General features: G+C 38.4%; 1 protein-coding gene across 3 annotated transcripts in view; it reads left to right on the top strand.

Moving 5' to 3' along the window:
* Nucleotides 1–2450: 2450 nt before the first annotated feature.
* ZC2HC1A (zinc finger C2HC-type containing 1A) overlaps nucleotides 2451–16756 on the top strand; it is a 56971-nt gene continuing 42665 nt past the window's right edge. For 2 of the 3 annotated variants that reach the window (XM_020973930.1, XM_020973927.1), the window contains exons 1-3: nucleotides 2452–2557; nucleotides 12988–13064; nucleotides 15626–15742. In XM_020973930.1, coding sequence (XP_020829589.1) covers nucleotides 2542–2557; nucleotides 12988–13064; nucleotides 15626–15742 — 210 coding nt within the window. In that variant the 5' untranslated portion in view covers nucleotides 2452–2541. Of the gene's footprint in view, nucleotides 2558–12987; nucleotides 13065–15625; nucleotides 15743–16756 lie in introns of all 3 variants that reach the window. The other variant, XM_020973928.2, reaches the window with a different exon arrangement.

Raw genomic sequence — 16756 nt, 5'->3', positions numbered from 1 at the left:
AGCATCTTAAGTTAATTGAAAGCTCTACAATTATACAAATGCAAACCAGTCTGATCTTTCTTTCCATCCCCTATGTAACTGTGGCTTCAAATCATTATCTGCAGTGTCCTTCCAAGATTCATATCACAGGAAGACCTCCAGTGATGAGGGGAACCCTCTCTTCCCTGAGGAAGCCTATTCTATTTTCTGAATAGCCCCAATTGTTAAGAAATTTCCCCCCTATATCAAGTCTAAATTCATCTCTTTGCACCTTTAAACCATTGTTCTTAGCTATAATAATCTCTGTTAGAATTCATTTTAGGAGATTCAGTTCATCATTCTAGCCTGTTGAGATATTTCTGGATGTTGTGTTAGTCATCCCTCTTAGCTTTGAGTGATCTGTAAATCTGAGAAGTATGCTAGTTATGTTTTCATCTAAGACCTTGATAAAAGTGTTAAATAACATAAGGTAAATGGCATATCCTTGAAATATTCCACTGGACAGCTCTCAGAATTAAGCAGAGGAAAACATTACTACCTGATGAAATCTGAGAGTACTATGACTAGGTGGTACCAGCAATAACTTACAAGTAAGTTTTGCTGGGGTTAATTTAAATGTTTATCAATTGCCAGGTGATAATAATAGTAATAAAAGACTAAATATGATTCATTTCTCATACTCCAAATCAAATTATCAAGGAAAGACAAGTTGCTAGGCACAAACACTAAATTTTTTCATGTTTATTCATGGATCAAACCAAAATTATCGTTGATATCTCCATGTGAGGGGTAGCTAGATGGCACAATGGATAGAGTTCGAATCAGAAAAAGTCATCTCCCTGAGTTCATATCCGATCTTAGACACTTATTAACTGTGTGACCATGGGCAAGTTACTTAACCCTATTTTTTTGCCTCAATTTCCTTATATGTAAAATGAGCTGGAGAAAGAACTGGCAAACCACTCCAGTGTCTTTACCAAGAAAACCCCAAATGGAGTCAGACAGGATTGGAACAACTGAACAACAACAAAAATTTCCATGTGATTCAGAACGGAAAAAAAAAATGCTTGATGTGGAGTCAGGGGACCCAGGTTCAAACGTCCTTACTTTGGTTATTAGCCATAACAGCCTATTTCTTCTTTCATAAAATAAGAGAGTTGTCTAGATGAATCTAATTCTATGATCCTATGACCCTGCCAGTGATGAACCTCTTCTATTAAGCCTTTTCAGTTACATCCAGGTCTGTAGCCAGGCTTTTTGAGGTTCTCAGGGCAAAGAGTTCTGCTGCTGCCTGGAGGCTATTTTTAGTGCAAGGATGCTAGTGTTCCAAACATGGAAGAAATAATCTGTTAGAAATGAGGCTTTATCTAGTGGTAAACAGTTGGGATTTGCTTTTTATCTTAGGCCCAAAGATCAGTGACAAATATGTGTAGGAAAGGCCAAAAGAAACTGCTTCACCAGTATCTGGAATAATCATAACAATGATCTCAGGGCTAGATTCCAAGACTACAGCCTAATATAACCTAAACATTTTATGGGGGAAAAAAGTACACTAAGGACTAATTAAGGGAGGATGTAAGCAAATTCAGTACTTTGATATGTGTTATGTTTAGAATATGACTAGGAATCAGGAGTCCTGGATCCTTTCCCATCTAGACTAATTCCATTCCTGATCACGGGGCCATCGTCCCATTCTCTTTCCGGGATCTCAAATGGGGGGTGAAGGTGGGGAAGGAGATAGACTAGATCATAACCAAAGTCTCTTCCAGATAAAAACTCCGTCTTTTTTTTTTCTTATAGTTTTAAGAATTTAAGAAATATCCTTTCTTTCATTTTTGGCTATGGGCACAATATGAGATTGATTGGCAAAATGTAAGGTGGGTATAGGATGGCTGCAGGCTTTTTTTTTTTTTAAGTTTTCTGGTTGGATGGGAGGTGGAAGAAGGTAAGTGGCAAAAATCTAGAGAAGTAATAGAAATTGCTGGAGAGCAGGTGTGAGCCGGTGACTTGGGTATACAAAGGATGTGGGCTGTGCTGGGTCTCGTGGTTAGGGGTGTATTGGGGAGGGGAAGCAGGGTGTGTGTGCAGGGCAGGGGAGAAGGGAGAAGGGGGCTGGGCATCAGGGTGTCCAGGAAAGGAGGCGGCGGGGAGCTCGGGGGCAGGGGTGTGAGCGTGCGGCTTTGAAGACTAGGATGGAAAACGGAACCGTGGACCCGCAGATGCTGAGGCGGGGGCGGGGGTGGGAAAGATTGCCGGGGTCTACTGCCCAGTGGGTTGTAAATCACCGCGGCGCCCAGGAGGGAGGAGGGGACGGAGAAAAGGAGCTGGGTGGGGGCGGAGGCGTGGTCCTCCTCCTCCTGCCCCCCCTTCTCCGCCTCCTTTCCCTCCCGTCTCCAAGCCCAAGCCCCTCTCCCCCCTCCTTGGAGGAAGCTCCTGAGCCAATGGGAGCGGGGTATGTTAGCGGGTGGGAGGCGGCGGCCGCGTTGCTAAAGCAGGAGCTTGGGCGGCGGCGGCGGCGGGAGCGGGAGGAGCCGGAGCCCGAGAGTAGGAGCCTGTGGCGCCATGGAGGGGCTGGGAGGTGAGCGAGGGGCCGTGCGGAGGGGAATGGCCGCCCCTGTCCGGAGCGACCCCGGTGCCTGGGGGCCCAAGAGGCGGGGCCCGGGGTGGCCGCGGCCTCGGTCTGGGGCGGGCGGGAGGGGGAGCCGGGGCGCGGGGGGCAGCGCGGGGCGGACGGGCGGCCCCACCTGCTCCCAGCCCCGCCCCAGAGCCCCTGCCCAGGGGAAGCCCCGCGGTCTTGGGGCATCCTCCGAGTCATCCCCCGCCGTGATTTGTGCCCCTCTTCCTCTGCCCGGGACACGCCCACCCCCAGTTATATCCTTCCCTCTGTCCATCTCTCCGGCCCGTGGTGGTCTCAGCTTCTTGCAGGGCGTTTGAGTTCCTCAGTGGGCCCCCCCCCCCCCCGCCAGCTCCTTGGACTCTTCATTGTCTTCCTCCCCTCCTCCCCCTTCTCCGCGGCGGCCGTGGGGCGTGTCCCCACGTTCTGCTTTTTGCTTGGGCCAGTTTGTTATGGAAACCTTAAAAAACAAAACCATCTGCCGCATCATCCCCCCCCCCGCCCCCCCGGGTGTCCGAGCGCGGCGGCCCAGGATCCCCGGACCCGGGTCCGAGGCGACCCAGGGCGGCGGGAGCTACGCTGATTGTGCCCGCGGGAGGCTGCTGGGCGGTCGAGGTTTTTGCTCTTTCTGCCGCTTGTTATTTCTATTCACTTGCCCTTCCAACACCCCCACATTGGGATGGTTCATCGAAAACAAGAAAGTTGGGTTTCTCGTAGATTTTGATCAATAATAGCAGTAGTTGACTTTTAAAAGGTGTTCGGCCCCCTGGGGTCTCTTTCTCTTTCTTATTTTTGCCTAGTTTAACGTCAGTTTTGGGAGAATTGTGTGAACTTGGGGATTGGCCTCATGGTACAAAAGGGGGAAAATTTTGTGGTGTGAAATGGAGAGTAAAATGATTTTTTCCCTTGAATACTCAATATGCCAAAGGGCAACTAAAGTGTATTATGATGAGATGATGTGAATTATTTTGCAGAGTTACTTTCTTCCAAGAACAATTTTTTCCGTTTAATCTAGCAGCTTCTTGGCTTTTCCTTCACGATATGTCTTGCTTACAGTCATATCTATGCCAAGTAAGTGTTTAATATAAAACTATGAAGAAGAATGAAGAAAATGTTAGAAGCAGTTTTTTTTTAAACCAAATTCTGTTTGTGGCCAGGAGAAATACATTAGGACATAGCTATCGAGTTCTAGATTCTTTTTTTTTCCCTGTAGTTTGATTGGCAGATCACTTACTCTGTTCCAATGTCTGTAAAATAGGGGAAGCTGGTAATTGTTCACTTAAGATACTAAAATGTAAGATTATAAAAAAAAAACCCAAGTAACTTTATGGATTAACTTTTAAAAATTTATTTTGTATGGTCTGAACATTATTGACAGATAATTAATATTTTAAATTTTTTGAAATTTCAAAGTTCTTTTAAAAGAGCAGAACGCTACTAGTTCTGAACAGCTTAAATCACAACTTTGATACTTGGAAAGATTTCTGAATTCATTGGTCCAGGCTCTCCCTTCACTGACACAGTCCCTACCACAGCGTTTATCAAAATCTTTGCCAGGCCCTTCAGTTCATCACAGAGAGTGTGTCCAGGCTTCTGGTGAACTTAGCTGTTTCTTAAAGGGAAGGCACACTATAATTTGGTTGTAACTGAAGATTTTCCATCCTTATAAGACTTTCCAGGGCTTGAATATCATAGCCGTTAACTTTGACCTTTGGGTCAGCATTGGGATAAGTTTTTATTTAGTGATAATTTAATGCAACTAGAATGTGTGTGTACCTCAGAGGTTTGTTATGTATGTAGTTGTAATAGTACTTTTTTTTCCCCTAAGTGGGTAGTATAAAGGGTCTACTTTTAATTCGATTTTATTTACAATATGCTATTTTTTTATCACAATTATTTGTGAAATAGTAATGTTTGTCATGAAGAACAGAGTTCAAAACTGACCTCACACACTTATTAGCTATTTGACCTTGGGCGCATCACTGTCTGAGTTTCCTCAAATGTAAAATGGGGATAATAATAGCACTTACCTTGAAGGGTTGTTTTGAGGATCAAATGAAATCATATTTATAAAAAGCTTTTAATTCAGTGCCTAGGACATAGCAGGCACTGTATCAATGCTTATTTCCTCCCTCCCTCCCTCTATTTTTGGGACAAAAAAATACTAAATACTGCTTAATGAGAGACCAACGAAAAAAGAGCCTGTTGCGTTATAGAAGTGGCTGTGATATTCTGATTGAGCAAGCAAGTTTTTTTCTTCTTAGAAAACTTCTAGGAGAAGACTGCTTCTGAGCGAAACTATTAGCCAGACAAATCTGGGTATGAGCATATGACTACTTATGCCCACAAATAATTCTAGCAGAGATAAATTAAATTTCATAAAATATTAGTATTGATTCTCTACCACAATGTGTATTGTTATTTATAGTTAAGTCAGGCATGTAGTCCCTCCTGTGTTGTCAAACAGAGAAGTTGAGCCAGGAAGAATTAGGGGAGTAATACAAAAGACTTGTATATGTTTGTATCTATCTCCATTGAATGTTTCTCCCCTGGTATCCCAAAAGTAAATATAGATGATTTGAAGATTATTATTAATAATTTGCTTGCCACATTCCCTCTGTATCAGTAGTTAACTAGATTTTTACCTTAACAAAAATTAAAACAGTAATTTTTCAGTGAGGAGCATTGGGGGTAGAGGAAGCATGAAATAGAAATAGATACCTTCATGAGGCATGAAATAGAAAGATACTTCCTTTTGAGTTAGGAAACCTGAATTCCAGTCAAGTTGTGCTTGATGCTTTCACCAACTTGTCACATAACCTTGGCTAAGTAACTTAATATTATTAGGAGCCTCATATTCCTCACTTGTAAAATTATATACTTGGATTACATAACTTCTGTGGTTCTTTCCAGCTCTGAAATATTATAATTTTATTGAAGTGATAAATTTATGAGCCCTTGCTGATTCTTTCTGTTCCCATCCATCCATGACTTACCTGTATTACTATTGTTTTTTCCTTTTCTTTAAAAATTTTTAAAATTAATTTTAAACTTAAATACAAAATGAGAAAAGAAAAAAAACTTTCTAAGTGTGGAACATAAGAGAATATTCAATATAAAACAATAAATTTCCATTTCAAGAAAACCTATGTAATAAATACAATACATTGTTTTAAAGCTACCTGGGAGGTGGATAGCATCTTTCTTTTTAGGTACAAGTCGTTTCATGTTTTTCTAAATCAACCAGCTCATCATTTCTTGTATCAGAGTAGTATTCCATCACAATCATATACACACAGTTTGTTTAACCATTCCCCAGTTGAGGGGCATCTGTCATTTTAGCCAATCTGATAGGTGTAAAATGATATCTCAAAGTTATTTTTTGTTTGCATTTCTTTAATCAGTAGTGATTTAGAGAATTTTTTTCGTATATCTCTGTGTATATATACACACATATATATTGTTTTGATTTTTTTTCCACTGAAAAGCTGCCATTCATATCCCTTGATCATTTGGGGTATGACTCATATTCTTATAAATTTTACAAAGTTCATTATATATTTGAGAAATGAAACCTAAACAATATGAATAATATTGGTGGCACATAGTGTAGTTTCCCTATTTTTCTCTTTTAATTAAATTTATTTTAGCTTTAACTTTGAGATCATGATTACTACCCCTGCTTTTTTTTTTCCATTTTTTTAGGTAATTGGGGCTACGTGACTTGCCCAGGGTCACATAGCTAGTAAGTGTCAAGTGTTTGGTCTGAGGCCAGATTTGAACTTAGGTCCTCCTGACTCCAGGGCTGGTGCTCTATCATCTGCACCACCTAGTTGTCCCTACCCCTGCTTTTCTTACATAATACTACTCCAGCCTTTTATTTTATCTGTGTGTATTTTATTTTTATTGTGTTTCCTGAAAGTGACATAGTGTTGAATTCAAATTTTTAATCCATTCTGCTGTTTCTGTTTTATGGATAAATTCATCCCATTCACGTTCTAAGTTATTATTCTTCACTACCCTTCTCACCCTATTTACCTTATCCCTCCTCACTCCTCTAATTTACTTCTACCATCTACCTTGCTCTCCTATGCTTTAATCTACCCACTCCTCTAAGAGTCCCTCCTTTATCCTCTCCCCCCATCCTCTATCTTAATCTACCTGTCTTTCTATGAGTTTCACCCTTATCCCCTCTTTCCTCGTAATTCTTAATCTAAAACCTTTCTAAAAGTCCTTCCCTTATCCTATCCCCTTGCCCTCTTATTTCTTTCTAAATATAGAAGACTTTTATACCCTCCTAGATGTATATATTGTTCCCTCTTTAACCCATTTCCTATGAGAGTAAGGTTCCAGCACTACCAGTCCCCTCCCTTCCCATGCTTCTCTATCAATCCTTCCTTTCATGCCTCATTTATATGAGGTAATTACTCCTTTCTTTCTCTTCCTAGCAGTTTTATTTTTTTTTAGAATCACCTCATCATGCACAAGCCTTTCTTTCAAACTACCCAGATATGATGGCAGTCATAAGTGTACTGCTGACATTTTCACATATATAAGAAGTGAACAGTTTGATGTTATTGAGTCCCTTATAATTGGTCTTTAATATTTGCCTTCTATTTTTCCTGGATCTTATATGTTGAATTTTCCATTAAGTTCTGTTCTTTTTGTTACAAATGCCTGAAAGTCTTTCATTTTGTTAAATGTCCTTTTTCTTTTTCATTTAAGGTTATGCTTAACATTGCTGTGTAAGTTAACCCTTGTTCATAACCCCAGCCCTTTTGCTGTACAGAATATAGTGTTCCAGTACATAAAATCCTTCAAAGTAGTAGCTGCTAGGTCTTGGGTAAACCTGATTGTAGCTCCACAGTATTTAAATTGTTTTTATTCTTGTTTCTTACAATATTTTTCCTTAACCTGGGAACTTTGAAACTTGGCTATGATATTCCTCTAAGTTTTACTTTTGGGATCTCTTTCAGGTGATGATTGGTGAATGTTTTTCTATTTCTGCTTTACCTTTTTGTTCTAGAACTTTGGGACAATTTTCCTTAATAATTTCTTGTAATATTGTATCAAGAATCTTTTTTTGATTGCAACTTTCAGGTAGTGTCACTATTCTTATGTGATCTGTTCTCCAGTTGTTTTTCTGATCAGATGTTTCACATTCTCTTCTATTTTTTCATTCTTTTGAGTTTGTTTTATTATCTCTTGGTGTCTTATAATGTTGTTAGCTTCCCCTTGCCCAGTTCTAGTTTTGGAGATATTATCTTCTTCCTTAAGTTTTTTAGTCTCTTTTTCTAGTTGGTTGGTTTTCTTTTCATAATTTTCTTGGATCGCTCTAATTTTTAAAGTCCTTATTAAGTTCTTCCTAGAACTCTTTTTTGGGCTTGTGACCATTTGAAATTTCTCATTGAAAAAGGAATGACATTTTAAGATCCACTATCTTCTTCTGAATATGAACCAGATCTTCTCTATCTCCATGGTAGCTCTCTCTGGTTAGGTTCTTTCTCCTTTGCTTATCCTTTTTTATTTGTTTGTTTAATTTTTAGCAGCTTATTATTGATATTCAGGTTCTAGTCTGAAGGTATGGGGAATTATGCCCCAGGCCTCAGAACCTTCTTACTGTTATTTTCTGAGCTCTGTCTGGGGCCCCAGCCTTGGACACTCCTCTCCACCCATAAAGCTGGGGCCCCTAGCTGCACTGTCCTGCAAAAAGCTCTTACTCCCTGTTGTCCTTCTAGAGGCTGCAAATTCCAACTGTTCACTTTGCCCTGGAACCAAAACCAGGGACTCTGCTCTCCTGCAACTGCCTACAGCCAGCAGAGTCCATGTCCCACTGCTCCACCCCACTCATCAGGTGTGTGCCAGTTCCTTCTCCCCCACAACAGCACCCAGACCCCATCTGGTCAGCACAGTTGTTTTTTGGCGTCCCTTGACAGTGGAAGGTCCTTCAGTCTTCTGCTGCTGAGCCTTCCAACCCCCCCACACTGTTCATGAGGTGAAAGTTCCTGAGGCTGCAGCTGCCTCCCAACCCAGCTGCCCCCAGAACTTGTTGTTTATTGATTCCCTGGAGTTGGCCTGGAGGTGTTTGCATTTCACTTAGGCCAAGCTTCCATCTTTGGAGGTCCAATCTTTCCTAGGGTCTTCTCACATTGTTTAAGAGGACACCTATTTTACCCCGACTTTTGTATATTTCTTTTGCTCTGTGATCACTTTGAGGAGATGTTCTGGTTTTTGGGGGGTTTTTTGGAGGAAATTTGTAGAGCCTAAAGTTTTCTGACCTATTGCACCATCTTCCAAGAATCCTCTCAATTTAGCTGTTTTCTCAGAGGGATTGCCAGCCACTCTTGAGTCTTGAAGATATGATCCCAGCCTGCCTTTTCCTGTCTACCTTTGAACTTTTGCTTTTCCGTAGACTCATAGGTTATAAAGAAGCATTGTATCTCCTCATCTAATTATGCTGAAATGAGTTGCAAGGCTAATATATAATATAAAATTGTCCACTTGTGTTGGCAGTACGAGTGTCAGTTGCCTGGCAACTCCATGGAGGTAGTCAGTGCTTAGTGTCCTGGGTTTATATTATTTAATTTCTTTCCCTTCACTCTTTTCCCCTTCAGGAACTTTAACCTGTTCTCCTTCATAACAGGGCCAGTTCGATTCTCCTTAGACAACATGGTGGCCTCTGAATGTAGTATGGACACTCCATGATTTAGCTCAATGCAATTTAGAACTCTTGAACTCAAGATGCCAGCCTCAGCCTCCATAGTAGCAGGGATTATAGGTGTACACCACCAGTCCTAGCTGTCCTTTATTTTAAAACTTATTTAATTTATTTCTTAAGTGTAGACTGTGATTTTTTGAAGTTTTTAGGTAGTATTTTCCTTCATATCTTTAAATATTATTTCAAGAAAACCTATGTCAACTAGACTAGAACCGGTCTCTAACCTGTGGGTGGCCAGAGCTGAACAAAGCAGGCTAGAGACAGGAGAGTCAGGAATGAAACAAAAGTTTAATTTCAAAGTGGGGAAAAACAGGTTTGCAAACTGAAGTCCTCCTGAAAAGGAGGGCTTGTGGCTTGTGGCAGGGGTAGGGTTTTTAAGTATGAAAACCACAAAAAGGTGGGACCCAACACAGTCACTCTTAGGTCTTGAGTAAACAGTTCCCATGACAGGCCATGCATGCAGGCATTTTTAGGGCAATACAGGTGTTCTTGGGTCCTGTGGGAACAGTCCCCAAGTTGATTGTCTCAGGTCTTAAAGGTTGTTGATCTTTGCAGTCATTCAGTGGAGTACAAAACCAGAGTTAGCATGGTGGGAACAGGAGTGTAGTACCTGGTTTGGTTCATTTAGGCATTAACAAGCGCAGGAATTGTTCATAGTGTTAGAAGATGTGATTGATCACTTTCTGCTGCAGCACTTCAACTGTAGCTTCAGCTGTCAGGCCAGAATCTCCTGGGAAATAGGGGAGCTCCAACAAATATATCTTTTTCTTTTTTCTTTTAAGGCAGTTGGGGTTAAGTGACTTGCTCAGGGTCACACAGCTAGTAAGTGTCAAGTGTTTGTTCTGAGTCTGGATTTGAACTCAGGTCCTCCTGACTTCAGGGCCATTGCTCTGTCCCCTGTGCTCAACAAATCTCAGTAGTTATTGATTAGTATGAAAATCTTAAACCCCTCAGTGAACACCTGGTGCTGGTCAAAACAGAGTTTTGCCAGAGTTAGATCATCCAGATGGTGAGTGCAAAGGATTGTTGTTATGCCAAGCCTGAGACAGCTTGCTTGTTGGGCCTTTTTAGCTCTGGAAAACAGAGTGTTTCCTAATGTCTTGACACCTGTAACTCAAGTTGTGATGTTGCTAACTACATTGGTTCCCATCAGCATCAATAGTGTGGTCAGGATAAATTCATAATAATAGGTCACATTTTTGAGCTTGGTTGTTTGAGAATTTTTTAGTGTTAATGGTACATTGGTAATTTTATTTTGTTTGTTAGGAAAATGCTAATCATATGTCCATTAGCACTGGAATTGTAACAGAACATACTTTCTTCCTCATTTTTTTTTTTAGGAGAATCATCCAATTGTAGCTATGCGGAATTTTGTATACCTAAGAAATTTTATGCTATGGTAAAATGCTGTGAACTCTCTCCTGCCCAGTGAAGTTTATCCTCTTTCAAAGGAATTATCAGGCCTGGTGTAAAGAATTGTGGAGCTTTTACTCATTAATTTCTCTCTGAACGTTCTTGTCCTAGATGAGAAGATAAACCATAGTCATATGGTAGTTCGGGGATTCTGTAGAACTCTAGAGCTTGTTTGTTAGCAAAGGGGAATAATTACTACTCACTGGCATACTGAGTAGTGCACTATTAGGTATTTAACTCTCGTTGTTGGGGCAGTCATTCTTATTATGTGGTCCTTTGTATCATGTATAAAGATTAGGCTGTCTCATTTTAGATGTCATTACTCTTGAGATACATTTAAGGTAGAGCTTAGCTTAAGCACCATTATAACACCTCATTTGATACCATCATTTTTATGTTTCAGTTTATAGTTTAAGTGAACACTGTACACATATGTACTAAGAATTCTATTAAATGAGAAATCTGGGCAACTCTGGCCATTTCTTAATTAAACATAGCAAAGATAACCTGTTTGAACTTTATATGTACAAAAACATAGTGCGGTATAGTGACTAGGGTATCAGCCTCATGGTCAGGAAGACCAGAATTCAGGTTCTTCTTACACGTACTGTCAGTGTGACCCTTAATCTTTCAGTGCCCTAGGCAACTCTCAGAAGATGTAAATTGCAGAGAAGATACTGACCTGCACTGGTACAGGGAGTTTCCTCACCCATACTAATGAAATCACGGTTCCAGACCCTATCCCTCTTTCATATAGTTGTCTTTAAACATTTACACATAATATAATTTTAATATAATTTTATGGTTTTGAGAATGTGTTGGTGATTATTATTATTATTTTGTAGGGGGAGGGGGGGAGAGAATATAAGAATACCTGAAAACCAAGCTTAAGAGATTATATGACAGGTTGTATTTCATTGATTGGTATTGTGCTGACACTGTAGTCCATCACTTCTACCTGAAGATAAAAGTCAGCAGCAGCCTCAGCTTTCTGGATTGTTAATGGAGTTAGATGATCCAGTAGTTGAAGTTGCTTTCCCCAAATAACATAGCTTCTGCTATTGGAGAAGGAAGAACCAGGCAGAGCTTACCTTGGCTTTTTTATTTTGTATTGCTTAACTTTTGCTGTACTGGCCTGTCTTTTGTGATTGATATGACACTTAGTTTTAAAAAATAGGGCATTGAAGTACTAGGGAAATTAGAAGTAAATGTAGTTCTTTGCTTAATGTATTTAAATTTAGGTTAGTGGCTGTTATTTGGTTCCACTGGATTTGGGGGAACTCAGTAGATGTTTTAAAATGAGTCAGTCATATTTGTACTGTGTTTTTTTAAATTAAAATTTAATTAGTGTCATTTCATAAATCAATTGTTTCTTAAACTTTAGTACATATTAAAAGATTGATGAGAAAATAGAAAATTTCTTTTTGTTCTAACCTTTTATAGAATGACAGGGTTTTTTAAAATTATTTAGGAATAAAGTTAAGTTATATGGTTAGATACTATAATTCTAAGATGTGATGAATGTTAGGTAACAGTTGTTTGAATAATAAAATAATAAAATTTGAGTAGTCTAGATAAATGTTACATTGTAGATTATTTTCTAAGTGAATGCCAACTTGTAGAATATAATTTGTAGAGATCAGAATTTCTTAATATTATTTATGTGATGGTAAAATAATTGTAAATGTAAATGCATTTTGTATGGGAAGCTATTTAGGTTATCTTTAAAGCGAAATACTTGTATTAAAATATACAACATAGTGTAAGATTTTCAATTCCAAAGTTGTTTATTTTTAAGTAATTACTTTTGGATACTTCTTTTAGGTTGCTAGAGTGCTTTTTTTTTTTTTAAATTTCCTAGAGCATTGTGGGCATAGCTTAGTACCTGGGAATATGTGGCTTTTTGGTAATGTTCAAGTCCTTGATATTTTCATTTAAAAAAAATAACCTTAGGTTAATGTAAATTGAAGAAGATTATGTTTACAGAGATCCATTTTATAGTCCTTGAATTTTTATGACTTTTTCATATTTGGTCTGAATGATTAAATCACTGTAATAATTGGATATTGGGCATTGTGAATACCAGATATTAGTTTGTATATAGGACTTTAAAATTTAAATAACTAAGATTTTTTCACAGAGCTTCATGAATTTAAATTTATTGACCTAACGGCTGTTTAGCAGTAAGTAAGATTTAGGGTTACATAGTTTAATTTGTGAGCTAAGAAAACTGAAAATTGTTTATTGATTTTTTTTCTTTTAGAAAATGGAAGTGTAGTACAAATTGGGGAATTGTTACCATGCAAGATCTGTGGAAGAACCTTCTTTCCGGTTGCCTTAGTGAGTAGATTGATTATTTGCCTATTTGCATATGCATTTATTAGGCCAGCAATGTATTGGAATCCACATTGGTAGAGGGAATGTCTGTGTTGACGAAATCATGGATTCATTGAAGTACTGTACCAGCTTTATATGAAACCACTTCCGTAGTGTAATTGGATGGGATGCTAGAAAGGACGATTTATACCAGTTTTACCTCATTTGTTCGATCTTCTCTTTGAGCTTCATACCTTTTGTATTTTGAATAATCTTCAGGAGTTCCCTATTAAAGTGAAAATGCTAAGTGATTAATAAATATCTAATAAAGCAGTGAATAAATTAGTTGACAGCTAGTAGAGATCAAGATTCTATAAGAGTGAAAGGCATCATAGAATTCTAGGGGAAGAAGAACGGAGTGAGCAGGGTAGATAGCATCAGGGAGGAGAAAGGGGAGGACCTTTCAGGAAGGAGAGAATATATAAACAATAAATTTCACCTATTTCACAATGAAAAAGTTTTGAGAAAGTATTGCTAGCACTGATTAATTTCATTTCCATTGAAACCCCTTTGCTGCTGTCTTTATCCTTTGTAGTTACAAAAATAAGTGTGCTCTTTCAGTCTTAACCTTGAAAAGTGGTTTTATTATTCTGTCCATCTTTACAAGTGAAAACGAAGGTCTATAGTATTAAATTACTCCATTTAAGAGTTTGAAGTAAGTGTTATCTGGTAGGCACTGTTTTAGGAGGCAGTCATTCAGCAAGGTATCCTATTTAGCATATTAAGTGGTTTCCAAAGTGCAATGAATTTTGGTGAAACTACTTTTAAAAATATACTTTCTTTTTTTATATAATTTTTCTTTTTTAAAAAATTTTATTTATTTTGATTTATCAATAATCATTTCAACATGCTTTTGAGTTTAAAATTTTTCTCCCCCTTCATCCCCACCACCCTCCCCAAGATGGCGCACATTCTGAAGTAAACTATACATTTACATTCCTATTAAGCATATTTTCACATTAGTGGTGTAAGTAAAAATTAAAAAAAAATACATTTTTAGACATGGAAGGAAGCAGGGGAAACATAAAACAAAGATCTACCAGATCTTTATCTACCAGAAAACCATAATTGTGATGCTAGAGGTAATTTTCATTTAATTTTGTACAATTCTTTTCAAGGTTCTCATTCTAGTCCTAGAAGTTAAGTGTTATAATAAAGATAACTAGAATATCAGTAGAATCCTCATTGAAAATGGGGTTGGTGGTAGTCTGTTTTTAACTGTAGTAAATTACTAAAATCAAGGCATAGGAAGTGGAGTTGAGTATGGCTCTCATAATGTTCCAGTGCAGCTAGCCACCCCATTAAAATTGTGTTGAATCTTATCCTTTTGCTGCCTTACTTTCTTGAAGCCAAGAAGAAGAAGAAGGTAAATTGAGTCATGCATCTAGACAGTTGACATTCAAGTTGAACTAGGGATGTTTTGCCAAAACAGAGCAACAACCACAACAACAAAAAACTCAAGAGAAACATAATCACTTACTGTCTTAAAATATTTCAGACATTCTTATTTGAAAGAAGGGCAACTTGATTTAATGGAAAGGACACCGAATTTGAAGTCAGACTGGGTTCATATGCTCTTATTTGCTGCCTGTTAAATTTGTGACTTTGGAATATTCAGGGCATTAAAATAGCTGATATCTTAAGTTCTTCAAATCATATGATCCTTTGGCTTATTTGTTTGATCCTAGAGAGGAGATCTAATGGTTAGAAATTAGGTTGAGACAGGTTTTAGTTTCACATCACAATTTCTTAACAATGAGAATTATCTAAGCATGTGGACTTTCTTATGAGATATTATTCACTTCACTATTCTTGTGAGAAGCTACCTGGCCACTTTTCAGTGATGATGTAGTATATATTCATGCTACAGGTCAAACTCTTATTCTGAGATTCTCTAATACTGAAAAGGTTCTGAAGCTCTTCAGTGTCTCAATTCATTATGGCCAAATTACCATGCTAGACCTTTGATAGCCTTTCGTGACTATAATGACCTGAGTTGGCTAAAAACAGATGTGCACTTTTTCTTTTTGCAGGTCTCACTGAGAATGTAATAATTACTTTATTCCAACTTCCTTTTCATTCACTGAGTTTCTTTCAAAGGGTAGGATAAGAACTAGAGCAAAAAGAACTGCAATGGAAGGCGTTAAAGCAGTTTATAATAGCAACAGCAGTGGGATTAGTGTAAGGACAAATACAAATTGCAAAAAAATGCTGATGTGATCTGTGGGAACTCGATATGTTAAAGACAGGAAATTGAATGAGAAAAATACAATGTATGTGTTTGATATTAGTAGTAATAATAATGATTTAATATGGAGTTTCAGTATGTATTAAAACATAAGTATGTGTTATCATTGCTCACTACTGGCTTTCAGATTTTAACATAAACTATGTTTTCATAGTTGCTATAAATACATTGTCTTTGAGATTTTTTCTTTAAAATAGCTTAGATAAAAACTCAAGAGCTTATATTATTCCTTATTGAAAAGAAAATGATGCACTGTGTTTTATCTTTCCTCTAACAGAAAAAGCATGGGCCAATTTGTCAGAAAACTGCCACTAAAAAACGGAAGGCCTTTGATTCAAGCAGGCAAAGGGCTGAAGGAACTGATATTCCAACAGTAAAGCCACTTAAACCTCGGGTAAATATATAAAGTTTGGAATAATACCTAAAGAGAAAGAGTGTATACTCCAAAGTATGTACTGATCATGTAAATGCTTATATCAACATCCATAGAATTTCTAAATCCAGTGTGTGGTGAGTGGTTTTTAATGGAAAGCCACATCTTAGACTTGTCCTCAAAAGTAGTACCTTATTGCTCTGGCTTGGGAAGAAGTGAAATTTCCTTAAAAAGTCTTTAATTTTTCTAGTGTAGTTAAATCCATCATCATCTAGAGAAGAATTAAATGGCATGGACTATACCTTTTGAGAATGAAACTGTCTTTTTTTCTGGGATATGAAGAATATATTTAAAAATTATACCAGACATTTCGAGTTAAGATTGCAGAGTGAATAAGAGCAGAATAACTCAATTCCCATATGTACATCATAAAAGATACATGAAGAGTTGTCAGGCCAAATAATAATTAAGAAAAAAAGAAAGATGCTATAGTCAGTACATTCATCCAGCTTAAGCTGGCAAAAGGGCACATCCAGGCATTAAAGATGAGGCCCAGCAAGAGGAGCTGGGTTGAGACTAGTGCAGATAAAGTACATGGAAGCTTTCTGGCTTCCAGAAGCAGTGCTCAACCTGGAAGCCTCTGCAGGATCAAATATGTCCCAGACCCAGAGATCAGAAGGAAGGTTTGGAGTGCCTCTATGAGGAGGACCCAGGGTAGTTTAGCCAGCAAAGTTGCTATTAAATGGGCAGCAATAAGTTTATGTACTCAAGAGGCTTGGAAAGTTTGTGGCAAGCTGATGTGAGGCCATTCCTGATAACCTTCAAGAGGTAAGCAGTTTGTACCCAGATGATACCAGCAAACATGAGGCCTACCAGTACTTTGTGCACAGCAAATACCAGCAGAAGGGAAGGGCCAGTGGCAGGACCCCAGACAGTACTGATTGAGAGCAAATGAGCTTACTGCCCTATCCAGATATGCAGAGGAAATCATGAAAAATAAGTCCTAATTCAGGAAGTAAAGCTGGAAATATGAAT

The sequence above is a fragment of the Phascolarctos cinereus genome, unplaced genomic scaffold (assembly GCF_003287225.1).
Source record: "Phascolarctos cinereus isolate Bilbo 61053 unplaced genomic scaffold, phaCin_HiC Scaffold_4;HRSCAF=312, whole genome shotgun sequence".
NCBI lineage: Eukaryota > Metazoa > Chordata > Mammalia > Diprotodontia > Phascolarctidae > Phascolarctos > Phascolarctos cinereus.
This window is presented reverse-complemented; position numbering and strand designations above follow the sequence as displayed.